The sequence below is a fragment of the Tachyglossus aculeatus genome, chromosome 4, assembly GCF_015852505.1.
Source record: "Tachyglossus aculeatus isolate mTacAcu1 chromosome 4, mTacAcu1.pri, whole genome shotgun sequence".
In the NCBI taxonomy this organism is placed as follows: domain Eukaryota; kingdom Metazoa; phylum Chordata; class Mammalia; order Monotremata; family Tachyglossidae; genus Tachyglossus; species Tachyglossus aculeatus.
In genome coordinates this window covers 104,909,797-104,936,400 of record NC_052069.1, presented here as the reverse complement: position 1 = coordinate 104,936,400, position 26,604 = coordinate 104,909,797, and the positions used below count along the sequence as shown (strand labels likewise).

Sequence of the window (26,604 nt, the reverse complement as noted above, 5' to 3'; positions counted from 1 at the left end):
ATGTATATATGTTTGTACGTATTCATTGCTCTATTTATTTATTTTACTTGTACATATCTATTCTATTCATTTTATTTTGTTAATATGTTTTGTTTTGTTCTCTGTCTCCCCATTCTAGACTGTGAGCCCACTATTGGGTAGGGACCGTCTCTATATGTTGCCAACTTGTACTTCCCAAGCACTTAGTACAGTGCTCTGCACACAGTAAGCGCTCAATAAATACGATTGATGATTGATTAGTGGCTGGAGCTGATGACCCTAAGCCTAACGTCTTTCTTCCCACAATTCCCCTCTCTGCTTCCTCCGTAAAGGCTGTGGCAGAAGAGAGACATATGGCAGGGTGTTTATGAGGGTTGGGCTGTCTCCTCTGTCTCCCTCTGTCACTTTTCTGTGATGCTGCTTCCAGGAAGTTTCTGCTTTTTCCCCAGCCATCAGCCTGTGCCAGAACGGCTGAGTGAGGGACATTCTGACTGCCAGCCTGACTTCATGCAGTCAGTACCAGGGCAGGGAGAAAGATTGAGGTTTGAAACGGCAGATTTACCACCTCAGCAGGGCTGGGGGCACCCTGGTGTCTCCTCCCTTAAATAACTGTAGGAATAAATGATGCCTGGAAAGGAAAGGAGGCCAAGAGAGACAAAAAGGCCTCTGGAGGGGCCTGCTAGGCCAGGTCCCTGGGATTCTGATCCAGCTCCAGTGGCCACACCTCAGTGGCATCTCTCTCTCCACACTGACTATGATGGCACCATCGTATCGTACCCCTTGTGTGCCTTCTTTGTGCCCTACCTTGGGCTCAGCTCTGAGCTAAGGGATAAAGTGGTCAAGTAGCCCCTGGTGCCTCTTCCCAGAAGAGATTGTATTTCAGACAGATCAGCTGCCTGGATTACTCTTCCCTTCAGCCCTCCTGCAAAGGATTAGAAACATCACTCCTTGCCTCCCCCAGATGATGACAAGAGGTGAGGCAATTTACAAGCCCACGGTACCATCCAGGCCCCTTAATAATGAGAACCAGGCATCCCTCAGCATCCTACCTCACCCACTCTAACCGGGGGGTAGTTTGGAAGGAAGCCCACCACCTCATCTGCACAAATAAGAAGAGTTGGTTTTGTAGAATGAAAATGCCACAAAGCTCCTGTGTTGTTTTATCATATCCTGGTTAGCAACACACAGGAAGCAGTGTGTTTTCAGTTTGTAATGATTGGCCCAGGTCTCATGTGAGTTGGCTGCTCAAGACAGCAGGCAAGAGGCAAAATGGTATCTTGGAGGGAGGAATCAGGAAATTCACTTACGTAGTAGAGTTGTGTAAATTCTTAAGTGCCATTGTGGCCTTAAAGTGCTATGGAATCAAGCTGCTGGGTGCTTGGGTCCCTCAAAAATAAGAAACTTGATTTGGGTGCATTTGGAGCTTGCTTGAAGGGTTCTGAGGACTGAGTGGCTTTGTTCCCCCCACCCACATGACCTTTCTCCCATATCCGGTGATTTCAGGACAACAGCCGGAGGGTGGAACACATGCTGAAACTGTGGATTATCGAGGCCAAGGACCTTCCGGCGAAGAAGAAATACTTGTGTGAACTGTGCCTGGATGACGTCCTGTATGCACGGACTACCTGCAAGTTGAAGACGGACAATGTCTTCTGGGGGGAGCACTTTGAGTTTAACAACCTGCCGTCCCTCAAGAACATCACGGTGCACCTGTACAAGGAGACGGACAAGAAGAAGAAGAAGGACAAAAACAATTACATTGGTCTGGTGAACCTGGCAGTGGGCTCGGTCTCAGGGCGGCAGTTTATCGAGAAGTGGTACCCGGTGGTCACCCCGCCCAACAAGGGCAAGGCCCCAGGCCCCATGATTCGCATCAAGTCCCGCTACCAGACCATGAGCATCCTGCCCATGGAGATGTACAAGGAGTTTGCCGAGTACATCACCAACAACTACCTGGTGCTCTGCTCCGTGCTGGAGCCCATGCTGAGCGTGAAAAACAAGGAGGAGATGGCTTCGGCACTGGTGCATATTCTGCAGAGCACTGGGAAGGCAAAGGTAATCTTTCCTCTTCTTTCTCAGCTGGGATCTGGTCTCCCACTGGTTGGCAAGCTCCTCCCTTCCTCTCTTGGTCTTTGTGTTCTCTCCTCCCTGGGGGGCTGCGGGGAGCAGTCTTCACCCCTTTCCTGGCACAGACTGTTGCCCAGATCAAAGCCAGGGAGACTGAGAAAGGCGGAGGAGGCAGGTTCGGGCTCAGTCTCAAGGGTCAGCAGACCCCCACTCTGTATGAGGCAACCCCTTGTTCTGGCCTGGTAGGGGAGGGGAGAGGGGAAGGGAAAGAAAGAGAGAGGGAGAGAGAGAGAGAGAGAGAGAGAGAGAGAGAGAGAGAGAGAGAGAGAGAGAGAGAGAGAGAGAGAGAGAGAGAGAAGGTGGTGGGGGCGGGAGAGAGGTACATCAGTCTCTCTTTAGAGAAGCAGCAAGGATAGTCATTCTGGGCGGTTATCTCTTGAATCTTGAAAGAGATCACATCTGTCCCAGCAGCCCTACTGGCACCAACCTCCCTGAGAAGGGAGAGAGGAGCAGTCAGTGGCAAATGTTGAGATTCTACACCATACACTGAACGGCCCCCATGTAAATCTAGGAAGGCTTTCCCTGAGATGTGGGTTTTGAGCTGCAGCCCACATTGGCCTGTGAACCCAAAGACTCTGTCCTCTCTTTCAGGGTCCAGACAAAAGGCCATGAGTTCCCCCCAAACTTTTTTGGGGTTTGGAGTTTTGTTCTGTGTAGGGAGGAATGGAAACGAATGAGAAGTCATTGACTCTGCTGCTAGAGATTGTGAGTGCAGGTGGCCGTGGAGGAGGACGCTGATTTGGCTGGTGAAGTTGGGAGATGTGTGCTACTTCTCTGGCTGAACAGCAGCTATTTCTACCGGCTCTGTTAATTGCTAAATGTTGGCAGTTGTAAATGCATTAGGGACCCCTTTTCCTGGTTGGCTAGCGGAAGATGCCTTTTAATTCGATAATGCAGTGTGGGTGGGATGAAGAGGGATTCTGCCCTGGCCTGAGATCCAAGGTTTCCAGGAGCCCAGTGAGCAGGCCCCCAGTGCTTGGGGATGGTGGCCTGTGGAAACCACAGTGTTATGTGTGCACACACATACATACACCCCCCAGCACACCTTCTACTCCCCTATGCTGTTGCAGGAGGTAGGATCCCTTAGGGCAGGTTTTGGCAGGGGTTATTGGAGGGTCAGAGCCAGGGCAGGGCTGCTGGGTCCATCCCCACCCAGAGAGGTGGCAGGAGGTTTGCTTTGTGATATGGGCCTATCACGAGAGCTGAATAGAGTGATCGGCTGCAGCGCCCTGGGTGGTTATGGACATTGTATAATCCCCCCAATCCACAGGTGACCCTGGAGAAAGAAGCCCCTCCATATTAGAGCTGTGGGCATTTGAATGAGTCCAGAAGCAGTCTTGGGTCTCATTTGCAGCTGGCACAGCTGCACAAGCACAGTGTTTTTGTGTTTAAGCAGCTGTCACCTGACTGCTGAGACCTATAATTCCAGGATGCCAGGGTAACAATTAGGACTGTGTACAAAGCAGTGGCCTCCAGCTGCCGGGCTGCAGCACTCTCTGCTTCCCTGGAGGGATCCTGCCCCACATAGAGACCTGCCCAGGGCCCATTTCCATAGGTGGGGAAAAAGGCTTGGTTGGGTGGAGTTGGGGGTGTCCTGGTGAAGAGTTCCCATGACACCAGCCTCGGGCCTGGGATAGGCTAAGCCAGAGTAAGTCTCAAGCCCCAGACTCCCAGGGCTCTGCTCATTTCAGTGTGGGGCTGGGAGCTTCTTGGGAACTTGCCCCACTCTCCCCCTGGGCAGCCCACATCTCAGGGCCAGAATTGCCCATTCCAGATCCCCTGGCGTGCCTGAGAAGCCTGGATCGGGGCATTTGGAAATACTCCCTGCCCACCATCCTCTCTCACACCTCTAGGGATGGATGCTATCCAGGGCAGATGGCCTGTGGCTAAAGAATGTCCTCATGTTGAAATGGCAGGGAGGCATAGACAGGTGAGGGGAGAGATGGACGGAGAGAAAAGGAAGGGAGGGTGGAGGCCTCAGAAACAGTAGTCCCAAGAGCCAGGACATAAGGAAGCTGTCCAAACTCCCCCAGCAGTCTTTCTGCCATCCAGCCCCCACGCTTGACCCTGGGGCCACCATGGGATGAAGAAGGCCATCATTTGGAACAGACATTGGCCACTGAGACCAGTGGAGGAGAATGAGAGTGGAGAGCGGGGCTGGGCCTTGAAGAGGAGGACAGCTAAGCAGCTCTGGGGTTCTCCGAGTGACAGCTGGCTCATTGTTCCTGTTGGTCTCGTGTACCTGTTCTTCTCCTGGCTGGGGTGAGGGACGAAATCCTGAAGTCTGTGGAATGGAGAGTCCTCGTCCGTGCTTGTAATGAGAGGCTGCCCCTCCATCCCCTTCCCCTACCTAGTTTTCCCAGGGTCTCTTGGGCCACACAGTTTACAATTTGGAACATCTGGACATAAAGCAAAGTAGCCGGCAGTGTCTCCTTTGATCAACACAGATGGATCAGGGGTAGGCCAGAACCAAGCCTGTGGCAAAGAAGGATACTGCAGGCTCTGAGCCACAGCTGAGGAGAAAAGGAGAACAGGGAGGGGCTTCCCATCCACCCCATCAGTGGCCAGAGATTTGGCTTTGATCCAGGCAGGATGGCTGGGCTGCTCAGAAAGGCTAGAGAGATCTTAATGTGATAAAAGGGGAGGGTGTGTCAACAGTACTCATCTTCTCTGTTGGTTTGTTCTCTCTGCTGGAGAAAACAAGATTTTCTTTTGTTACCCTCCACTGCTTCTCAGAGTGGCAGCCTCCAGACCTGGTATTCATTCATTCATTCATTCCATCGTATTTATTGAGCACTTACTGTGTGCAAAGCACTTTACTAAGCACATAGAATACAGTATAATAATAAACAGACACATTCCCTGTCCTCACTGAGCAAGTCCAGCTGGGCAACCCTGGGTGCTTGAGGGAATGGCGGTCCCATGAATGCAGACTTCTGAGATGGCCTGACCTGAATGTTTGAGAAGCAGAGGAAATATGAGAAACAGTATGTCCTAGTGAAAATAGCACAGGCCTAGGATTCAAAGTTTCTGGGTTCTAATCCTGTGTCTAACACTTGCCTGTTATGTGACCATGGGCCCATGGGCAAGTCACTTTACTTTTCTGTGTCTCAGTTACCTCATCTGTAAAATGGAGATTTAATGTTTGCTTCTCCCTCTTCTTTACACTGTGAGAACCTTGTGGGATAGAGTCCATGCCGGATGAATGGTATTGTATTTACCCCAGCACTCACTTCAGTGCTCAGCACATAGTAAGTGCTCAACAAGTACCACATTTAGTATCATTATTTTTATTATTTCCTCACAGTCACCTTTGGTGAGTGACTCGAGGGGTAGAAGCTGAGATGGTCAGATGTCCTGCTGTGGCTATCCCTGAGATTACAGGGGGTGACTTTCTGTGGATCCCCTTCCTTCCTTCACTCTCCTAAACACCACCCCACTTCCCCAGGGATAAATCTGGTTGGGAAAGGCCTCTCCACAGTCAGTGTCGTCATCCCTCTCTAATACCCCTTGTTCTCAGCAGAGTATTCCAAAACGAGGACCTAATGTCTGGCTCTACTGGGTTTGGGGTTGTCTCTCTCTCCATAGCACTCGCTCACTCTCTCTCCCTAAAATTTCTTCTGACCAAACTCCCATCAAACCAATTCCCAATTCCTTGAATCGCTGTCTTAACAAGGGACAGGCAGCAATGTGAGAAGCAGGGAAGGAGGATTGTTCGTCAGGTGAATGCAGATGTGTATCTCACCAGCCTGCTGTTACCTGCTCATTACTGCAAATTTAGGAGAAGTTGCATGAGAGGTAATGGGCCGCAACACGCCCTGGGGTTGGGGGGCTTCTCAGCTGGGTCTGGATCCTTGAAAGAGGGATCTAGGCACTGAGTAGTGCTCCTTGCCTCTGCCCTGTCAGGGGCAAGTCATCCAGCGCCGACCTCTATTTCCCCAGCTGTAAAATGGGGTTGTTAGTAATGAATTCCCTGTTCACAGAACTTGAATGGGAATCTGGGACAGCCCTGTCAAACGTTGAGAGTCAGGGAGAGTGGCCTCTGGAAGGCAGTCAGACTGTGACCTACTGGCTCTTGGAACAGCTTGGTGGGGGGCAGGAGGGAGAGAGACCTGGGAAGGTCCTGATCCTCCTGCCAGGAACTAGCCTGAGGTTCAAACTGATGTGTATAGAGGGAGTGAGGCTGTGCCTAGAATGGGGTCTGCTGTGCGTTTTGTACTTTTCCACCGCACTTTCTCATTGATGATCTCCCTTGTCCTCATTACAGTTCTGGGAGGCAAGGAGGGGCTGGTAGTATTATCTCCATATTCCAGTTGGGAAACCAGCCCTAGAAAGGTTGACAGACTTGCTGGTTGAGAACGGTAGAGCTGGGATGATTACCCAGGCTCCCAGGGCCCTTACCTGTCCTGGACTGTTGAGTCAGCTCATCCCTAGCCGCCCAACTGCAAGGAAAGCTATGGATCTCTCCAAGCCCGTACACAAATCTTCCTGGGGAAGGAAGTTGCAGCATCGAAATGAGAATTGTGGTTAATGTTTAAAACCCACCCAGCAGCAGTGGGCCAGAGGTGCTCTTCGGGTATTACTAACCCCTTCCTGACCCTGAAGATTCGTCTCGCCGATCTTAGCTTTTCTAAATCTGTGATCCGGTTAATTGTGCCTTTAATAGGGTGAGTCCTTTTTCTCTTGTCACCAACAATTGCCCGTTGGAAAGGGAGAAGGGCTGGGAGGGAGTAGACATGAAGAAGGGAGGATGTGATGGCATTGTCATGGGTGTGGTGGCAGGGGTGGTGGCTCTGAGGCAAAGATGATGGGATTGCTGCAGGGATGGTAGCATTGCAGCAGATGTCGTGGATTGTGGTTGTGGTCGCATTGTGAAAGCGTGATAGCACTTTGGCAGACATGGCATTGTGGTAGATGTAATGGTATGTTGGCATTATGGCATACCTGGTGGCATTGTGGTGGGTGTGGTGGCATTGTGGCAGATGTGAGCACTCTGAGGAGATAAAGTAAGACATTTCTATGGCATCTCTGAACAATCCATTCCACTCTCATTCATTCACAGTTTGCCTTTGAGGAGAGGTAAGGTAGCTGTTTTGGGGTGGAGTTTCAGTGATGTCCCCTTGACTGAGGCCTTGAGGAGCAAGTGGCCACCTAGTGAAGCGGTTGCCAGGTCCTCCCCTTCATTTTCTACTGGGCCTTCAGCAAGGTCCCAGTAGCTCGGCAGGCCAATGGCTTAAGCCTTCACCACAAGGTAAAAACAAAACTCAAGGAATGTAAGGCTGGGCTCCACAGCCCGGGCCCTTCTGCCCTCAAGGGTGGAATCATCCACTGTGATGGGGACTCAAATGGAATTTTTCCCACGGGACAGGACAAGAAGCAGTTCCCAGAATTATAACTGATGAGTTGATTAATTTGCTATCACGTTGCTGGAACTAACTTTAGAGCTGAGGCCAGAGAGTATGGGGTGAAGGAAAAAATGGGGCCAGGCCACTCTGATGGGTGGCTCGAAACACCGGTTCGTACCTATCTGTGAGCAGTGGGTCTGCCCTCAGGGTGGAGTGGAGGGATTGGATGTGTGACTGTGAGAGAGGGTGGAGGGGCGGGGGCCTACTCACTGTCCCATCTCCCCCTCCCTTGAGGGCTTCTGTTTTCCTGAGCTCCGAATCAATTGATAGTATTTATTGAGTGCTTACCGTGTGCAGAGCACTGTAGTAGGTGCTTGGGAGAAGACAATACAGTAGAGTTGGTAGGTATAATTCCTGTCCACAAGGAGCTTGAGACCCAGTGTAGCTTTTTGCCCACAGTGAGTGCTCAAGGACAAGCAAGTAATTTACCAGACTGCAAACTGGCCAGTGGCTTAGGGCTGGATATTCCATATGGACTCTGGGGAGGCCTGAGAACAAGAGACCCAGTTTGCTGGTACAGCTCATTGGTTCATTGTTTTCTTCTGTATTGAGTATGTTTTTCTAAGACCCACATCCTGGGTTTGTACAGATAGCACCTGCCAGGCTTGTGTATGTGTGTACATGCCTGTGTGTATACACACACACACACACACACACACACACACACACACACACACACACACACACACACACACACACACACACTGTCTCTTGCTCTCTCTTTCCCTCTCTCTCTTTCTCTCCTTCCCAGGGTTCTCTCTGCCAGTAATGGCTCAACTTCTCCAGCTCCAGCTGCCCCTCTGAAAAAAATCTGGTTGCAGCGGGAAGCCTATTAAGCAATGTAATTGAGCAATTACGAGCATGCCTTTTTTTTAATTGTCACTACCTTGCAGGAGACTTGGTGGTAAATGAAATACACTTCTACCTAGACCCCAATGAGTGGGCACTGATTTCTGTGGTGCTTTGGGGACAGAAGGGCAGGGAGGGGCATAGCCAAGGTCAGAACATGAGACCCAGCCCGAAGGCAGGACAGAGCAGGGCAGGAGAATTCCGTCCTGGCCGGGCCACTCCATGCACTATCCAAGGGGTCAGGGCCAGGACAAGGGCCATAACTGCCCATAAAGCCATGGGCAATACTGGGACTTTGCAGGCCGGTGGTGCCCGAGGCAGACACAGACTCATTAGAGCCTTAACAAGGCTGACACTTGAACAGCCTGATCCCAGGAATGACTCTCTCTCCTCCCGAGCTCATGGCCCTCTAACTGTCCACATCCCAGGGAATCTTACAGGCAGGTTAGTTATGATAACCATCAAGGGAATTAGATTGGAAAGATTTGCCTTTGTGTTGCCCTTAGACTCCTCAGACGGCCAGACCTGTCAAAGGCCTATCAATCCATCTCCCTGCCTCCGGACACCAGTCAACCAATCAATTGTACTCAATGAGCGCTTACTGTGGCAGAGCACTCTATTAAGGGCTTGGAAGAATTCAGTATAACAAGAGTTGGTAGACACAATCTTTGTCCACAATGAGCTTACATTCTATAGGGGGAGACAGATATTAATATAAATAAATAACGGATATAATTGATACAGACATTACTGTTCTGAGAGATGGGTTTCTCCAGGTCTTAAGGACCCAGTCTTCCGGGAAGGGGAATCCACAGATTCCCACACTGATCAACTGGTCTAGGGAAGAAGATTACGCTGTAGGTCTGTCTGATCTGAATTCCTGCCGCTGCTTCTGCAGTACAGAGACATACTGGTTACTCAGTAGTACTTACCGAGTGCTTGCTCTATAAAGAACACTGTACTAAGTGGGAGAGAGTACAGTAGACTAGCAGGGAGGCAGAGACTAAAATAAATTACAGGTAAGGGGAGCAAAGGAGTATAAAGACATAGACAAAATGTTCCTCTGCTGGCAGGCTGATGCCCAGTGGTGAAGCAGAAACAGCTCACATCCTGCCTCTGTTCTGGAACTCCCTCCCCCTTCATAACTGACAGACAATCATTAACCCCACCTTCAGATCCTTTTTAAAATCACATCTCCTCCACTAAGCCCTCGTTTCCTCTTCTCTCACTCCTTTCCATGTTGCCCTTGCACTTGAGTAGGCTGTCTTTATTTACCCCATCCTCAGCCCTTCAGTACTTAGGTACATAATAATTATGGATTTGTTGAGTGCTTACTATGTGCCAAGCGCTGTTCTAAATGCTGGGGTAGATGCAAGTTAATCAGGTTGGACACAGTCACTATCCCACATGGGGCTCACAGTCTTAATCCCCATTTTACAGATGAGGTAACTGAGTCACAGAGAAGTTAAGTGACTTGCCCAAGTTCACACAGCAGACAAGTGGTGGAGCCAGGTTTAGAACCCACATACTCTGACTCCCAAGCCTGTGCTTTTTCCACTAGACTATGCTGCATATCTATCATTTCTTCATATTATCTGTCTCCCCTTCTAGACCATAAGTTTCTTGTGGACAGGGAGCATGTCTATTAACTCTGTTGTACTGTATTCTCACAAGCACTTAGTATAGAGCTCTGCAAACAGTAAGCAGTCAATAAATACAGTTGATTGATTGATTGCTCTGCTGGGGGAGCACTTTGAAGGAAGCTCTCCTTGAGTAGGTGAGACGCCTCCCAACGCCTTTTACAGGGCATTTTCCATCTAGGCAGAGGCAGAGAGGATGCATGCAGTGGGAACTGGCCATCACTCATCGGCTTGGATGATTCCCACCGCCGCCCTGCCACCCAGGACAGGCTGGCTTGGCCTCTGGAGTTTCCACTAAGTCAGTATTTCCATTCCGAGTGCTGAATTTCAAGCTGACCTACCTCCACCACGAAACCCGTACTGTCCTAGCTCTGTGATGCCTTCAGCAGTTCCAGCCTGGGAGTTCAGTTTGGCTCCAGGCTCTGGGAAATACATCAACCCATTATGGTCATAGTGGTAGCCCAGGAGGCGGAGGAAGAGAGTCTCGGAAAGGCTGATGCTGACAGTGAATGTTCTTTGGCCTCTATACATGCTGGCCAACTTTGATTTACTAGACTGACATTTAGGCAGGAGCTGAACTCAGCAAAACAAATGCACTGATCATCCAGCACTAGTCTGTGGTGGAAGATTAAAGGTCCAGGTAGAGGCTACTACTTGGTGACAGTTCAGGCAGCTCAGGGCAGGAGAAAGACAGCACTTGGCCTTGTTTGGTCAGGGATACCCTTGTTCTGGCTTTGAGACATCCAGATCTGTGCGTCGCAGACCCATGTGGGTCGGGTTAAAGGCGCATCTCTTCTCTCTCCCCAAGTGGCAGCAGCCCCCCATGATGTTCTCTAGGGTAAGGGGTCAGCGGCTCGATCTGCAGAGCAGACCCCGGGGACAGTGTCCCTGTTCCCAAGTCCCACACTGTCCTCCTGCTGGGAATCCTGGCCTCTACCAGGAAAGCACCCCACAAGTGTCAACTCCTCAGCTGTTAGCCCACCAAGGGGAAACAAGAGAAGGCCCGGCCCCCAGCTTGCTCCCCAACCACAGACCCGCTACAATGCCCCGGCTAGGTCGGAGCCCAGCAGTTACCTAAATCTGCCCAGATGCAACCACTAGTCCGGCTTGTCACAGGGCATGCCAAACCCGAATGGTGAGCCCAGGGCTCAGACCTTTGACTCACGGCCCATTCTGATGGTTTTCACAGCCACCCAGAGCCCAAGCAACAGAGAGGCCAATCTCTCTGTACCCTGAGGTGGAGGGCCCCCACTGTCGGGGTGAGGGTGTGAGCTGGGCTGGGACAGGCATTCCTTGGTCCTTGGGGTGCTCCTCCCCTTGCTCCACTTGCCCCCAGACCCTTAGGGATCAGACCGTGTGCTCCGACCTCTCTTAGCAGTGAGGGGATTTATAGAGGATAATGAATTAGGTGATTTAATTTAGGGTTTTAGGCAGCTTGAAGCAGTTAGTGGGCCTGTGAGGGGCTTACTCCAATATGTCATCTTCTCCTGTTATTAAATGGGGATATTTAGATTCCAGCTTTAGTGCCGCTGCTCAGCTCTAATCACCAGGCCTGCCCATGCTCAGTAGACCTTCAGGAGCTTTTCCTCCTGACCTTTCCCCCTACATAGCTCCTCTGGAGTAAGGGAGGGGATGGGGAAGGTAGGTCTTAGAAAAATGACCTGTAATCTTATTACCTTTATCAGTGAAATCCTCCCAAGGTGAAGCCAATCCCATTAGTCAGCCTTCGGAACCTTATTCTTTCAAAGTCAATCGGCCCAGCCATCACTCAGCCCCCATTAGCGTCATTGAAACTCAACATCCTCAGAGGCTTTTGGCTGGCAGCCTCAGGTCAGAATGGCTTGCTGGACCAGCTCCTGAATGTCTGTGGCCCTGATCAGGGTGAGAGCAGCTCCTGGCTGTTCCTGAATCAAAAGCAGAGTGGATTATACCTGCTCCTGAGAGCCAGTGGCCCTGGTCAGAGTCAGAATGACTTGGGTGGCCCTGGTCAGAGTCAGAATGACTTGGGCCTGCTTCTGGGTGCCCTTGGCCCTCGTGGGAATCAGAATGACCCTGATCAGAGTCAGAATGGCTCACCCAGGCCTGCTCCTGAGTGCCTCACTGCCCTGATCAAAGTCAGAGTGGCTCAGGCCTGCTTCTGTCTGCCCATGGCTGCCAGTCAGAATGATGAAGAATGTTTTCCAGCTCCCTCTCCTTGCCCCTGTGAGAGTTTTTCTCAGAGATGCTGTCATCCCTGGAACCTCTCCCCTTGTGCTTTCTGCCAGTGCAAAGTGCCAAGCTGGACAAGCTATACTGAACACGCTGGGAACCTCAAAGCTGGCTTCCCTCACCACTGCAAAGAGGCCAGATGCCTCTTGCTTCCAGGCTGAAGGGTTATGTAGCGTGTATGCCCCTACCATTATGCCTGGAAGCCGAGATGGGAATCACTTACCTCGGAATCACTTAGTTTGTAAAATCTGAATCTTATCATCCTCCTGCCCAAATCAGCCATTGCTGGATGGGGGCCTGGAGGGGGCCAGGTGGAGCTGGGGGCCCAGGACTCCCATTTGGTTGGCTTTGATTTTGTTTCTGTAAAGCCCTTGTCCCTGAAAGCCTTTATCCCTGCAGGGTATTTTCTCCACCTCTCACACATGCAGTCACCTGGCAGGTTTGGAGTTTTGATTCCCGCCCATTTGGAAGCTTGCCTGGTGTGGGGCAGTGCTCCTCCCATCCTGCTCTCCCCTTGCTGGAGCCGTGATTCAGTGGTTCTTGTCGGGCCTGACAGCGGCCATTCTCCCAATTTGACTAATCAGCTGCCTGTAACGGAGCTCGATGACATTGCTGATCTCACAGCGGCTGGACTCCCTCTTTCCGAGCTGCCCCACCTCTCTGACTCCTGAGTCCATGGGAAATTTAAGTCTCGCTCCTGAGCGGCGGAAAGGCTAGCTGTGGGCCAGTGTTGACGGTATTGATTTATTGCTCATAACTGAATTACCACTGCCTTCTATTTCTGGTTCATCTCTGAAAAGCTCTCTTTCCTCTATTACTCTTTCTTTTTTGATGTGTTGGGGCTTTATGCTGATCCCCTGTTTTCATCCCTATTGGCATGACTGGTGGAATATTCATCACGAGGTCAGGGAGGTCTCTTCTTTTCCACGGCTGTCTTGGCCCTTTTGCGGGGCTTCTTCCTTGTTCACCCTGGCATTCAGGGTCTTATCTAGTCTGCTGGGATAAGCCAGGGCTGGGCCTCTGTCAGATACGGCTGAGATGGATTGTGCCTGTGTGCATCAGGATTTTGCAAGAGACTCTCTTAGCTGGTAAAGAGGGAAGGGGAGAAGGGATCAGGAAGAGGGGAGCTGCCAATCCCAAAGAGGCTGGGATGCAGCAGCCAGGGCAGCTGGGACCCCCATGACACCGGCCTGAAACCTAGAAGCCTCGAAGTTGAGCTAAGCGGTTGGGCCTCCCAGATAATTTCCTCGCTGAGGTTTTCCCTCTTTTCCCTCCTCCTCTCTATCCTCCCCATTAATCATCTTCTCTTCCTCCCCTACTTGTTCCTTCCCTTCCTTTTCCTCTGCCTCCTTTCTCCTCCTCTCTTCCCCCTTTCTCCATCTTTTCTTCCTCTTCCTCCATCTCCTCCACTTCTTCCCCCTCTTCTCATCTTCCATTTTTGCTTTCTCCCCTCCTCGCTCTCCTCTTCCTCTATGCTTCCTCCTCCACTTTCCCAGCATTCACCTCACAGATTATTTCCTGAGCTTCCATAGTCTGAGGCTATGATCCCTCTTTGGCTTATTGAATGCAGACTGGAGGTCTCTGGGGCCCTCAGGGGCCTCTTGAGCCATTGATTGACACCCCTCCAGGGTGGAGGGCCCCTAGACCAAGGGGCTTGTGTTCCTTACCTATAGGGCTTCAGGTTGAGAGATTTCCCAAATGTCTCCCAGCCTCTGTGGCAAAGCTTGGGAGCCGACTTGGGTCTTCACAGTCTCTCTGTCTAGTGTGCAGTGACACATCTTTGCAGACTGCTCCAGCCTCCCTTCCAGCCCCTCCCACAGAGTAAACACTCCTTCAGAAAGGCCCCACAGTGAGTCATTGGACCCTTACCAATGCCTCTTCCCGGCTCCACTGGTCTCAGTTTGGAATCGGCCTCAGGCCCCAAATTTGGGGGAAACAGAAGAATCCAGGGATGTTGGCTCTGAAAATCCATTGAACGTTATTGGCTTGTCTGATTAAATTTCCTCCAGCCTCTTGTGTGGTGGTTCTGGGCAGCCCAGAGTAGATTACAAGACGAGAAGAGAGAGCCTTCTCCTTCAGGGAAGTTTGTACTCTTCCACAGGCGTCTTCCAGGGGAAAACTCCAGTTTCCATTCTCCTCCCCACCTCCGGCTCCCTCTGAGACCCGGCCCTGTCAGCGCCCAGGGTCACCTCTCAGGAAGCGAAACCTTAGGAGACCGAGGTTGTGGGTGCCATTTCTCTGATCTTGCTCATCAAGAAGCCCCTTCCCTTGGCCAAGGGGACCAGAAAATAGCAGTGTTGTACATTGGATAGAGCATGGGCCTGGGAATCAGAAGGACCTGGGGTCTAATTCCTACTCCACCACTTTGTCTGCTGTATGACCTTGGGCAAATCACTTAACTGCTCTGCACCTCAGTGATCTCATCTGTAAAATGGGGACTGTGAGCCCCATGGTGGACATGGACTGTTAATTAGCTTGTATATACTCTGGTGCTTAGCACATTGCTTGGCACATATAAGGCACTTAGCAAATACCATTTAAGAAACAAAAACAGAAAAATGAAAAATGGTCCTCCCAGCGGGAAAGGCAACTGTCCCTGGGAGCTCTTCATCCTTGTCCGGCTTGATGCCCACCAGCGTGCAGTGGGAACATTTTCTACACACCGACCCCTTTTGAAGATCTTGGCAGTGCCTTGCTGCAAGGAACATTCCCTCTAATGGAGGAAGATGCCCCTACAGTAATGGCTGAGGCTGAGTGGGAGCCCCTGAGTTCTCGTTTTCTGTCCAACCTGATTACCTCGTATCTATCTTAGCACATAGAACAGTGCTTGGCACAGAGTAAGTGCTTACAAAATACTATAGTTAGTATCATCGTTATTATTTCAGATTTGGTAACGCTTAGTGGGGAATAAAAGCTAGAAATGAATTCTGGCCAACAGAGGCGGGAGAAGCTCACAGTGGTGACTTTCTCCTGCTCAGGTTGGATGCCAAGCCTCAGCGGGCAGTCACCCACTAATAAGGGCCAGGCACCATGCTGCAACCTGAACCCAACAGGTCACCAAGGAAACCCGAGGGTTGTTTGGGTCACAGCTGGACTGACCTCTGCCTAATCGGTTACATATGGGCAGGGAACAGGTCTGCTAATTCTATTGTACTGTACTCTTCCGAGCACTTAGTACAGTGCTCTGCACATAGTAAATGCTCAGTAAATATGATTGATACTCTCAGGAGAGATGCAATGGGCCTGTGACCAGGAGTCATCCAGATGCCAGGCCCATGAAGGAGGAGGCTCCAACAAAACCTTAGTGTTCCTCTTGATTAAAGGAGCATGTATATTGTATAATAGTGAACAATAGTGCATGATAGTGAACAATAGTGTGCAACCATAGCCAAAGAGACAGACCTCCAGCAAACTGCTTCTTACTGTGGGCAGTGATTCTGAGGCCACCAAGGACCAACTGGATGAGGGCAAGGAGAAGAGCCGGGAGTGCATTAACCAGGTCGGGCAGCACCCAGACCAGCCAGCCTCTTTGAGCCTATCCTTGGGTCCTGGATGGGTGGCTGCAGCATCTGAAGAAGATGGAGTAATAACAATAATAATGATGGTATTTGTTAAGTGCCTACTACGTGCCAGGAACTGTACTAAGCTCTGGGGTGGGTACAAACAAATCGGGTTGGGCACAGTCCCTGTCCAAAGTGGGGTTCACAGTCTCAACCCCCATTTTATAGATGAGGTAACAGAGACACAGAGAAATGAAGTGACTTACCCAAGGTCACACAGCAGACAAGTGGTGGAACTGGAATTAAAACCCATGAACTCCTGGGTTCATGAACAGAGTTGGAGGAGATGCGGGGAAGGACAATCAAGAGGATCAGCTGGATGGAGCACTTTCTGTGTGAGAGTAGACTGAAAAAGTTAGGGCTCATTGGTCCAGTGAGACCATTGTTTAAAGGCATGGAATTGAATCAATAAATCAATCGTATTTACTGAGCATTTACTGTGTGCAGAGTACTGTACTAAGCGCTTGGGTGAGTACAGTAAAACAGAGTTGGTAGACATGTTCCCTGCACATGACAAGCTTACAGTCTAGAGAAGAAGACAGTAATATAAATAAGTACATTATGAATGTGTACATAAGAACTGTGGGGCTGAGGGAGAGTTGAATAAAGGGTGCAAATCCAAGGACGGCCCAGAAGGGAGTGGGAGAAGAGGAAATGAAGGTTCAGTTGGAGAATAAGTGTTTTCGTAAGGCTTTGGAGGTGGGGGAGTGGTTGTCTGTCTGAAGAGGGAGGGCATTCCAGGCCAGAAGCAGGATGTAAGCGTGAGGTCAGGGGCAAGATAGGCAAGCCAGAGGTAGCGTGGGTAGGTTGGCATTAGAGAAATGAACTGCGTGGGCTAGGTTGTAGTAAGAAATCAGGGAGGTTAGGTAAGAGGGCGGTAAGGTGATTGAGTGTTTTAAAGCCGACGGCAAGGAGTTTGAACTTTACGAAGTCATGAAAGGTGTTGTCAGGAACATTGCAGAGCTGTCATTCCCCTTATCCTGCAACAGTGGGGTGAGAAGGCACCCATTAAAGTTTAAAGGTGGTAGATCTTAAAAAAAGATAAAAGGAAGTACTGTTTCATACAGCCGTGGTAAACATACATAATTCATTCCCACCGGATATTGTTTAGGCTGAAAGTGTCAGTAGGTTCAAGAAAGTGTTAGATGGATTCATGGATGAGAGACCTATAATGACTCACCAGAGGAGAATTGGGATGTAGACAGGAAAGCTAGTGATGTTTAATGGTCAGCTTTAGCTGGAGGAAGGATGGCAGACCTCACATAGCTACTCCAAGGGTCCAGTCCTGTGGAGAGGAGAGGCTGGGCAGGTTCCCACTGTGGAGTGTTTTCCAACGCCATGGAGGGGTTCCAACCATTGTGGAAGTCAGTGGTGCCCTCAGTGCCTCCAAGGAAGCTGAGGCCGCTAGCATCCACTGGACAATCTCCAGCTCCGAGTGTCCGAATAGCATGGAGAATGCCTGCTTAGTCATCTATATTTGTACCTTTTTTCTTCTTAATGTAGAATAGTAGTAATACTAATGATGGTATTTGTTAAGCACTTACCAACGCTGTCCTAATCGCTGGGGTAGATACAAGCTAATCAGGTTGGATACAGTCCCTGTCCCATTTGGAGCTCACGATCTTAATCCCCATTTTAAGATGTGATAACTGAGGCACAGAGATGTTACCTATGACTTTCCCCAAATCTCACAGCAGACAAGTGGCGGAGCGGGGATTAGAACCCAGGTCCTTCTGACCTCCAGGCCCATAAAGCCACTGGACATCAGAGCCCTGCCCAGCCTGGAGCTGTTCTCTAAATCTCTCCCTCCCTTCCTTCTTTGACGAACTCTCCCTCATACTGGTCAAAGGGGTCTGTCCTAGCTCCTTCTCAGAGAGCCCATGCTCTAGCTGCAAGCCCACGGAGGTTCTGTTAAGCCCTAGGTGCACCTCCCCAACCCAGATCCTCAATGTGTTTGATGATGCCTGAACCATCAAGATCAGAGAGCACAACCCCAACTAACACCAGCTTAAAGAGGCTCTGAGTTGTTTTCCGTGAACAAGACCGTGCTGGGTCCACCCACCTGAGCCATGCCTCCCCAAGGGCATTAATCAGTCAATCAGTCATATTTATGAAGTGCTTACTGTGTGCAGAGCACTGTACTAAGCACTTGGGAGAGTACAATACAACAGAGTTGAGAGACATAATAATAATGATGGCATTTATTAAGTGCCACTGGGGAGGTTATAATAATAATAATAATAATGGTATTAAGTGCCTACTATGTGCAAAGCACTGTTCTAAGTGCTGGGGAGGTTACAAGGTATCAGGTTGTCCCACAGGGGGCTCACAGTCTTCATCCCCATTTTACAGATGAGGTAGTTGAGGCACAGAGAAGTTAAGTGACTTGCCTAAAGTCACACAGCTGACAGTTGGCGGAGCTGGGATTTGAACCCAAGACCTCTGACTCCAAAGCTTGTACTCTTTCCACTGAGCCACGCTGCTTCTCCAAGGTGATCAGGTTGTCCCACGTGGGGCTCACAGTCTTCATCCCCATTTCACAGATGAGGCAACTGAGGCACAGAGAAGAAGTTAAGTGACTTGCCCAAAGCCACACAGTTGACAATTGGCGGAGCCGGGATTTGAACCCATGACCTCTGACTCCAAAGCCCGTGCTCTTTTCCACTGAGCCACAGGCTGTGGCTCCAGATGTATCTCACACCAGATGTGCACCTAAGACCAAGGGGCGTAGGGAGGTGCTCCAGTAGCACGGCTTCTCAAGGGACCTAGAGCAGCCTGAAAATAATCAGAAGCTCTCAAGAAATCGGACAGCAGCCCTAACTGTTCCTTTCCCTTCTGTCTCTTGTTTGGGTTTCCATAGGGGAACCACTAGTGAGAATAGTTGTGGGTAGGAAAACACAGGATGCGGATGAACCTCAGAACAGCCAGGGATGGTGAGGATGGCGAGTCAGGGAGGGAGGATGCCAACTTGGGGCTATTTGGCCCTCATCTGCAGGTTATCCAGCCTGCCCCTCAGGCAGCTAATGGGAACCAGGCCCAGCCAAGAACGGTCTCTGTCCAACCCCTCTGAAATCACAAAAAGCATTGTTACCCAGTGGACAGAGCATGGGCCTGGGTGTCAGAAGGACTGGATTCTAATCCCAGCTCTGCCACTTGTCTGCTGTGTGACCTTGGGAAAGTCACTTCACTTCTCTGAGCTTCACTTACCTCATCTGAAAAATGGGAATTAAGACTATGAGTCCCATGTGGGACAAAGACCATGTCTAACCTGATTAGCTTGTTCCTACCCTAGCTCTTAGTGCAGTGTCTGGCATACAGTAAGCACTTAAAAAATACTACTAAAAAAAAATGAGGATCAAGGAGCAGGACCTGCTACAGCGGAGCGCGCCAGCCAAGCTGCCCTCCCTGATGGCCACACCGCTCGATCTGTTCGTCCAGCCCCCATCAGGTCTGGGGTAGGTGGTAGCAGCAGCAGTACCAGAGCCCTGGCTGGGGAAGGCTGTAAAACTCAATATTCCTGAGATAATTAGTATGTTGGGAAAGTGACAGGGGAGAAAACCCGGCAAAGCCAAGGTCAGTGGCTGCTAATTGAGAATCAGCGCCTTGTGTCAGAAGGAGCGGCTGCCCAGAATGGAAACATTCTCCAGGAGAGATCCAGGGACCATCTAAGGGCAGAGCCCCAGACAGAGGTCAGGGGCCAGAGGTCACCTTCGGGGAGCAGAGCAGCGCCTCACATTTACGGTGCCAAGGGCCTGAACCGATGTTAGCAGAAGTAAAGGAAAATGTGGGATTGTTTTTCCTGGCACCATCTGCTCTAGTACAAAAGTGCGAGAGAGGAGGAAGCACCTCAAACCCGCACATCTACCCAGCAGTGGGGATGGAAGGAGGCACTCTCCCACAAGGGAACCCAGGACTGTGGGTGCCCCCCAGCCCATTCTGCAGCCCCCAGTGTACCGCACTGCCCTCTCTGACCCTCCATCCCAGCTCAGGCAGAAGTTTCTCCCCTCCCTAGCTCTTTCCTCACTCCAGCAGTTGAATGCAAAGTGAACTGTGAGAATGCAAGGAAAAGAGTTGGCTCTTTTTCCAAGGGGGTATGTTCCTGCATTTCTGGCTTTAAGATGCCTGCCTGCCTGCTGGATGAAGTTTTCCCATCTCCTCCCCCTCACAGGGAGTACTATGGGAAGGGAAGCTTGGGAGCCAAGCACTACACCGTTATCCCGTGAAGCAGCCTCCGGCTTGGTGCATTCTCTCACGAGGCCCAGGAGGGTCTCGAAGAGCTCCCTCAGCCACCCAGAACCCAGAAGGGCTCTCCTATGGCACCAGTTTCAAGAGGCAGAGAGCCAAGGTCTCACTGGGGTGGACAGTCCCACGATGGCCTCCCGTTTGCTACAGTGGGCTTGAATGGGCCCCGCTGGAGCTGTGTGTGTGCGTGTGCGCGCTCCCCTCCCTCTTTCCGTCACCTCACTCTCACCCTTCCTCACCTACCTCCCACATAGGCAAAATGCTCTCAGTCCACACTGGGCCATAGGGGGCTGGCCCATCTGACCTGGGCATGGGACAGATACCTCCAGAGGAGCCCTCATTTAGTCCCTATGTCAATCAATCAATCAATCAATCAGAGAAGCAGTAGGGCTCAGTGGAAAGAGCCCGGGCTTTGGAGTCAGAGGTCATGGGTTCAAATCCCGACTCCGCCAATTGTCACCTGTGTGACTTTGGGCAAGTCACTTCACTTCTTTGAGCCTCAGTTACCTCATCTGTAAAATGGGGATGAAGACTGTGAGCCCTACGTGGGACAACCTGATCATCCTGTAACCTCCCCAGCACTTAGAACAGTGCTTTGCACATAGTAAGCACTTAATAAATGCCATTATTATTATTATTACCACAGAAAACATCCACTTTCAAAAAGTAAAGGATAAGAATCTGCACTGCTCCACCACCTGTCTGCTGTGTGGCCTTGGGCAAGCCACTTCATTTCTCCGTTCCTCAGTTGCTCATCTGTAAAATGGGGATTAAGACTGTGAGCCCCATACGGGACATGAACTGTATCCACCCTTGATTAGCTTGTATCTACCCCAGAGCCTAGTGCAGTGTCTAGCATTTAGTAAGTGCTTAACAAATACCATTAAAAAAAATCTGCTGTGGAAATAAGAGGGACCAGCAGTGGCTGTGGGCGCTGGCGAGTTCAGATATCAGCAGGGCTGGGTTCAGGTCAGGTCCCGGTTTGAGGTTGGAGAAACAATGGGCTTCAGGGGCCCCTGGCTGCTAGCTCCCTGTGAATAAGTTCATTACAGTGAGGTCTGGGCCACGCTCCCAGCCCGGTCAATTCCAGCAGCCCCTGCGAGCCACATTATCTCTCCAATTGTCACATTCTCTAAGCTCCAGGAACTTCCCCTGAGCCCACATGTTGCTGTGAGCAGGCGGAGGTTTTCCTCCATGCTGGCAAGATGCATTGGCCCCCTTGAGATCTGGGGAGGAGGGGTGGACAGAGATAAATTAAGGAAATTTCACTCTTGATTCCTCTTTCCTTTGTGGAGTCGTAGTCCTCCCCCAGAGAGCCTGCCCTGTCTCTTCCAAATGAGAGTTTCTCCGGGCGGGCTCTGGCTGCCTGCCCCTGCCACTCTTCCAAGTCCATTGTGGGTAACCTGTGGTTGGCACCTGTGGTTGGCACAAACACACTTCCCAGGGGGAAAGAGCCTTGGGCCCAGGCAGTTCTGCCTTGGTGATCCTGTTTGGTGGCTCAGTGGAAAGAGCCTGGGCTTTGGAGTCAGAGGTCGTGGGTTCAAATCTCGGCTCCGCCAACTGCCAGCTTTGTGACTTTGGGCCAGTCACTTAACTTCTCTGGGCCTCAGTTACCTCATCTGTAAAATGGGGATTAAGACTGTAAACCCCCCGTGGGACAACCTGATCACCTTGTAACCTCCCCAGTGCTTAGAACAATGCTTGGCACATAGCACTTAATAAATGCCATCATTATCATTATTATTACCCTACTTACACTGTGAGCCCCAGCTGGGACAGAGACTGATCTGATTATCTTGTATCTAATTCAACGCCTATGGCACATGCTAAGCACTGAATACCATAAAAAAATAGTCCCTTCCTTTGCCAGGTTGGTCAGTCGATCAGAGAGCAGGGAAGGACAGAGGACAGAAAAGATTTGGAGACCAACCTGGATAGGGAGGCTGGGAGGCCTGGGTCTGGGAGAGGAAGGAGCTGAACTCGGTCCTCACCCAAAGTGCTCCTCCTGGGCCTTGGTCAGTCAGCCACATTGGACATGATGGGTCTGGGTTAATTCACTTGGAGAGGTAGGGAGGAGGCCTCCTGCCATGATCTCTCTGGTCTCGGATTGATGCTTGGGAATTTCTGAGGAGAGGGAGGAGATCCAAGCTTCAGACCATCTGCCTTCTTTTCGCAGGACTTCCTGACAGACCTGATGATGTCAGAGGTGGACCGCTGCGGGGAGAACGAGCATCTCATCTTCCGGGAGAACACGCTGGCCACCAAAGCCATTGAGGAGTATCTCAAGCTGGTGGGGCAGAAGTACCTGCAGGATGCCCTGGGTAGGTGCCAGGGCCACTGCCTCTACTTCAGGGTGAGAAGACCTCCTGGCAGAGGGCGGGAGCCCACAGCCATGGCACTCCCTCTCTCTATTCCTGGCTCTCTGAATGGTTCAACTTTTCTTAAAGCAGAGGCACCCCAAACCCTCAGCGAGAAGCAGCGTGGTTATGTGAGAAGAGCATAGGCCTGGGCGTCAGAGGACCTGGGTTCTCATCCTGACACTGCCACTTGCTTGCTGTGGGACCTTGGGCAAGTCACTTAACTTCTCTTGGCTTCAGTTTCCTCAACTGTAAAATGGGGATTAAATCCTACTCCCTCCTACCTAGACTGTGAGCCGCCATGTGGGACAGAGATTGTCCAACCTAATAAGCTTATATCTACTCTAGCTTGACACATAGTAAGCATTTACCAGATACTATAAAAAAACCCCACCCTCAGATGCTTCCCCATATATTCATTTGTTGATTAGGTAGAGCCTACTGAGTACCTATTATGGGGTGAGTGCTGCTCTGGGTCCTTTGGAGAGTACAGTTAAAGTAAGGTGTGGCCCCTGCCATCCAGAAGCTTCCAGTCACTTGAGGGGAGGCAGTAGAAATAACCTCCTGCGGTCTGGGCCACCTGCTAGTTACTGCTGGGAGACGTGAACTGCTATCTTACTCCAACTATAGAAAGCTGGTTTGAGTCCCTAGGGTTCAGTAAGTCTGCCCCGCCTTGTACCCTCACAGCTCAGACTTCTTGCCCATGTCCTGCCTCTGGCCTGGAATGCCCTCCCTCTTCATATCTGACAGACAATTATTCTCTTCTTCCTTCATAAGCCTTATTGAAGGCAAAACTCCTACAAGAGGCCTTCCCTAAGCCCTCATTTCCTTTTCTTCAACTCCCTTCTGTGTCACCCCACCTTGCTCCCTTTATTCATCCCCCCTCCCAACCCCACAGCACTCATGTACATATCTGTAATTTGTTTACTTATGTTAATATCTGTCTCCCCCTCTAAACTGTAAGCTCACTGTGAGCAGGGAATATACCTGTTAAATTGTTATATTGTACTCTCCCAAGAGCTTAGTACAGTGCTCTGCACATCATAAACTCTCAATAAATATGATTGGCTGACTATATGGAGTCAGATGCAGTTGACTTGGGTTGCTCCTGAGGCACTGTGGAAAGAAGGCTCCTTCTGATCAGTTCATCCTGTAGCCTCCTGGAGGGATTTAAGGCCCAACATCTCTGCCCAAAGCCAAGAGGATCTGTGACTGGGGCCGGGGCCTGTCTTTCAGGGGAGTTTATCAAGGCGCTGTATGAGTCAGATGAGAACTGTGAGGTCGACCCTGGCAAGTGCTCCTCCTCTGACCTTCTCGAGCACCAGAGCAACCTGAAGATGTGCTGCGAGCTGGCCTTCTGCAAGATCATCAACTCTTACTGGTCAGTGTGCTTCCCCACAGCCTTCCTCCTCCCCACTGCTACCCCCAGAGAGAGCCCTTCCTCCTGCAGGGGACTGGGGCTGAGGGACTCTGGTAGTCATGTCAGTCATAATCCCCCATCCTCCCCAACATCCACCCTGGTTACCAAAGGACCCATTAGGGTTGAGTGCTTCTCTCCAAGCTGGGGCCCAAAGGTGATTATTCATAGGCTCGGTGAGCCGGCTCCCCTTGGCAGCCTGCCAGCCTGCCCACCCTCGGGAAGGGGACGCGAATTTATCACTTCCCTCTCTGGAGGCTCTGCCACCGAGGCTGAAACGACTCCCCATGGAGACTACGCAGACCTCCTGTGATGGATGGTGGCCGCCGGGTGGGTTGGTGCGGCCGGTTTGAGTAAATAAACTCCAAGGATGTTTGAAGGCCCCAGTTCAGGGAGTGCTTTTTGCAGGCTCCAGTTGTGTGTGAGTGTGTGTATGTATATTTGTGTGTGCACGCTCCCCTCCCTCTTTCCTTCACCTCACTCTCACCCTTCCTCACCTACTTCCCACATAGACGAAATGCACTCAGGCCATACTGGGCCACAGGGGGCTGGCCCATCTGACCTGGGCATAGGACAGATACCTCCAAAGGAGCCCTCATTTAATGAGGGTGGAGGGCTTTTCCCCACCTCTCTGCCAAGGTGGGTGTCAGGCTCCTGCCAGTGGTATGAGAGAAGTGACCACAACTTTTTCATCAAGGTCTAGGATCGGGGAGCAGGGAGGAGGAGGGGTTAGGAGAGTGGAAGCTAACCCAGGTTTAAGATCTGGCTTTAAATAGAACAGCCAAGAAAGCTGTCCACACCGCCAAAGGGGGAAAAGAGTTCTACAATAACTGAAAATTGTTCTAATTAGGGCATGATTTGGACATCTGGAAAGTTTCAGGTTAAGCAAAATTTCAGCAGGCTGCCGCTCATTAGGGAGAAGTTGTGTAATGAATCATAGGCCCAGGCCCTGCTAACTGAAGCCCGCACTTCATTACACAATTCAACTTTTATGGCCTTCCATCCACAGCAGGCTGCTCCAGCCAGAGAGAGAGAGAGAGAGCTATCCTGCTCTGTCAATTGTAGGGCTTTATTTCAGGGGGATGATGTAGCCCATCCAGACCCTCAAACCTTAATTAAATCACTTCCTCATTCCTCCACTTGTCTGCTTTGGCATCTAGGGCAAGCCACTTCACTTCTCTGTGCCTCAGTTACCTCACCTGTAAAATAGGGATTGGGACTGTGAGCCCAGTGTGGGACAGGAACTTGTATCCACCCCGATTTGCCTGTATCCACTCCAGCACTTAGAACAATGCTTCTTGAGAAGCAGCGTGGCTTAGTGGAAAGAGCATGAGCTTGGGAGTTAGAGGTCGTGGGCTGTGCCACTTCTCAGCTTTGTGACTTTGGGTAAGTCACTTAACTTCTCTGGGCCTCAATTAACTCATCTGTAAAATGGGGATGAAGACCCTGTGTGAGTCTCACGTGGGACAACCTGATTAATAATAATAATGATGGCATTTATTAAGCGCTTACTATGTGCCAAGCACTGTCCTTGTATCTACCCCAGTGCTTAGAACAGTGCTTGGCACATAGTAAGTGCTTAACAAATACCAACATTACTATTATTAGTATTACTATCATCATCATTATCTATGGTGTCTGGCACATAGTAAGGACTTAAATACTGCCTGTCCACTGGATCGAGTCTTGACTAGAGGAAGATCTCAGACAGCTGATCTGAGTTTGTCAGTGTGAACCGTGGGGCCAAGAGGGAGGACCAGGCCCCAGTGGACAGAGAAGGAGCCTCTGGGAGCTGCCCAAGTTTTCACTATGGTTCCTGTAGGGAACATAGAGCCTGAACATTCAGCGCTGCCCTCTTCAAGAACCGTCTGCACCGCGGCGGCCAAGGGCCAGGGGAGGGGCTGGGTTGGTGATAAAGTTGGAGGGTGGGAAGCCCACAGGGGCTTGTGCTAGGGACAGTTCAATTACAAGAATTATCTCTTGCCCACAGACCTAAGGGCTGGGATAGCTGTGGTTTTGAGGGGCTGTTCCAAAATAACAGATTAGAAACCGCCGAGTGCAACCCAACCCAGCTCTGCTTTGGGGGAGGAGGATGTCCCCAGATGGATGCTCACTGGCCATTCCCGCCCTTTTGGCAGCCAGCGGGGTGTTGTTAGGAGCCACTGTCACGCCCCATTGTTCCCCTCCTGCCCTCCCCACAACACCGCCCACAGCTATTGTGGTCCAGTTGAAAAAAGAAAATAAAGTCCAGTGGGAACAGGATAAGATGGAACACTGGAGAGGCCTAAGAGGGGAGAGGGCCAGAAGAAACTCAAAACAGAGCCGTTGTGCCTCTCAGCACACAGTTTAATCGGGACTCACCTGTGAGTGTCTTCTACAGCCGCCGAAGGAAAAATCAGCATTAAGGCAACTGGCTGGTGAGGTGTTACGCTGAATTCAAATCTAAAACTCTCTTAAAGGGCAAATTAAGGAAAAAAGTAACAGACCATTTTTTGCTTACTTGTCCATTCGGCTAATGGCACCTGTCCCAGATGCCCTGGTCTGTAGCTAATGGCACCTGTCCCAGCGTCCTGGATTATGGCTAATGACACATGCCTCAAGTGCCAGGTTTGTGGCTAACAGCACCTGCCCCAACCACCCGGGTCTATGACTAATTATTCATTCATTCAGTCGTATTTATTGAGTGCTTACCTTGTGCAGAGCACTGTACTAAGTGCTTGGGAAGTACAAGTTGGCAACATATAGAGACCGCCCACCTCAGATGTGGAAGGATCCAACCACCTGATTCCCTTTCAGGAGGCATGACATTTGCTTTCCACC

The 26,604-nt window shown here is 50.7% G+C and overlaps 1 protein-coding gene across 10 annotated transcripts in view; it reads left to right on the top strand.

Annotated features, from left to right (window-relative positions):
- Positions 1–26,604, top strand: part of LOC119927380 (DAB2 interacting protein) — a 257,379-nt gene that overhangs the window by 191,476 nt on the left and 39,299 nt on the right. For all 10 annotated transcript variants that reach the window (XR_005450405.1, XM_038746012.1, XM_038746011.1 and 7 more), the window contains 3 exons: positions 1,483–2,034; positions 22,187–22,331; positions 23,604–23,748. Coding sequence is in view for 9 of the 10 variants with exons in the window: in XM_038746012.1 (XP_038601940.1) it covers positions 1,483–2,034; positions 22,187–22,331; positions 23,604–23,748 (842 nt within the window). In the remaining variant the exon portion in view is untranslated. The remainder of the gene's footprint in view (positions 1–1,482; positions 2,035–22,186; positions 22,332–23,603; positions 23,749–26,604) is intronic.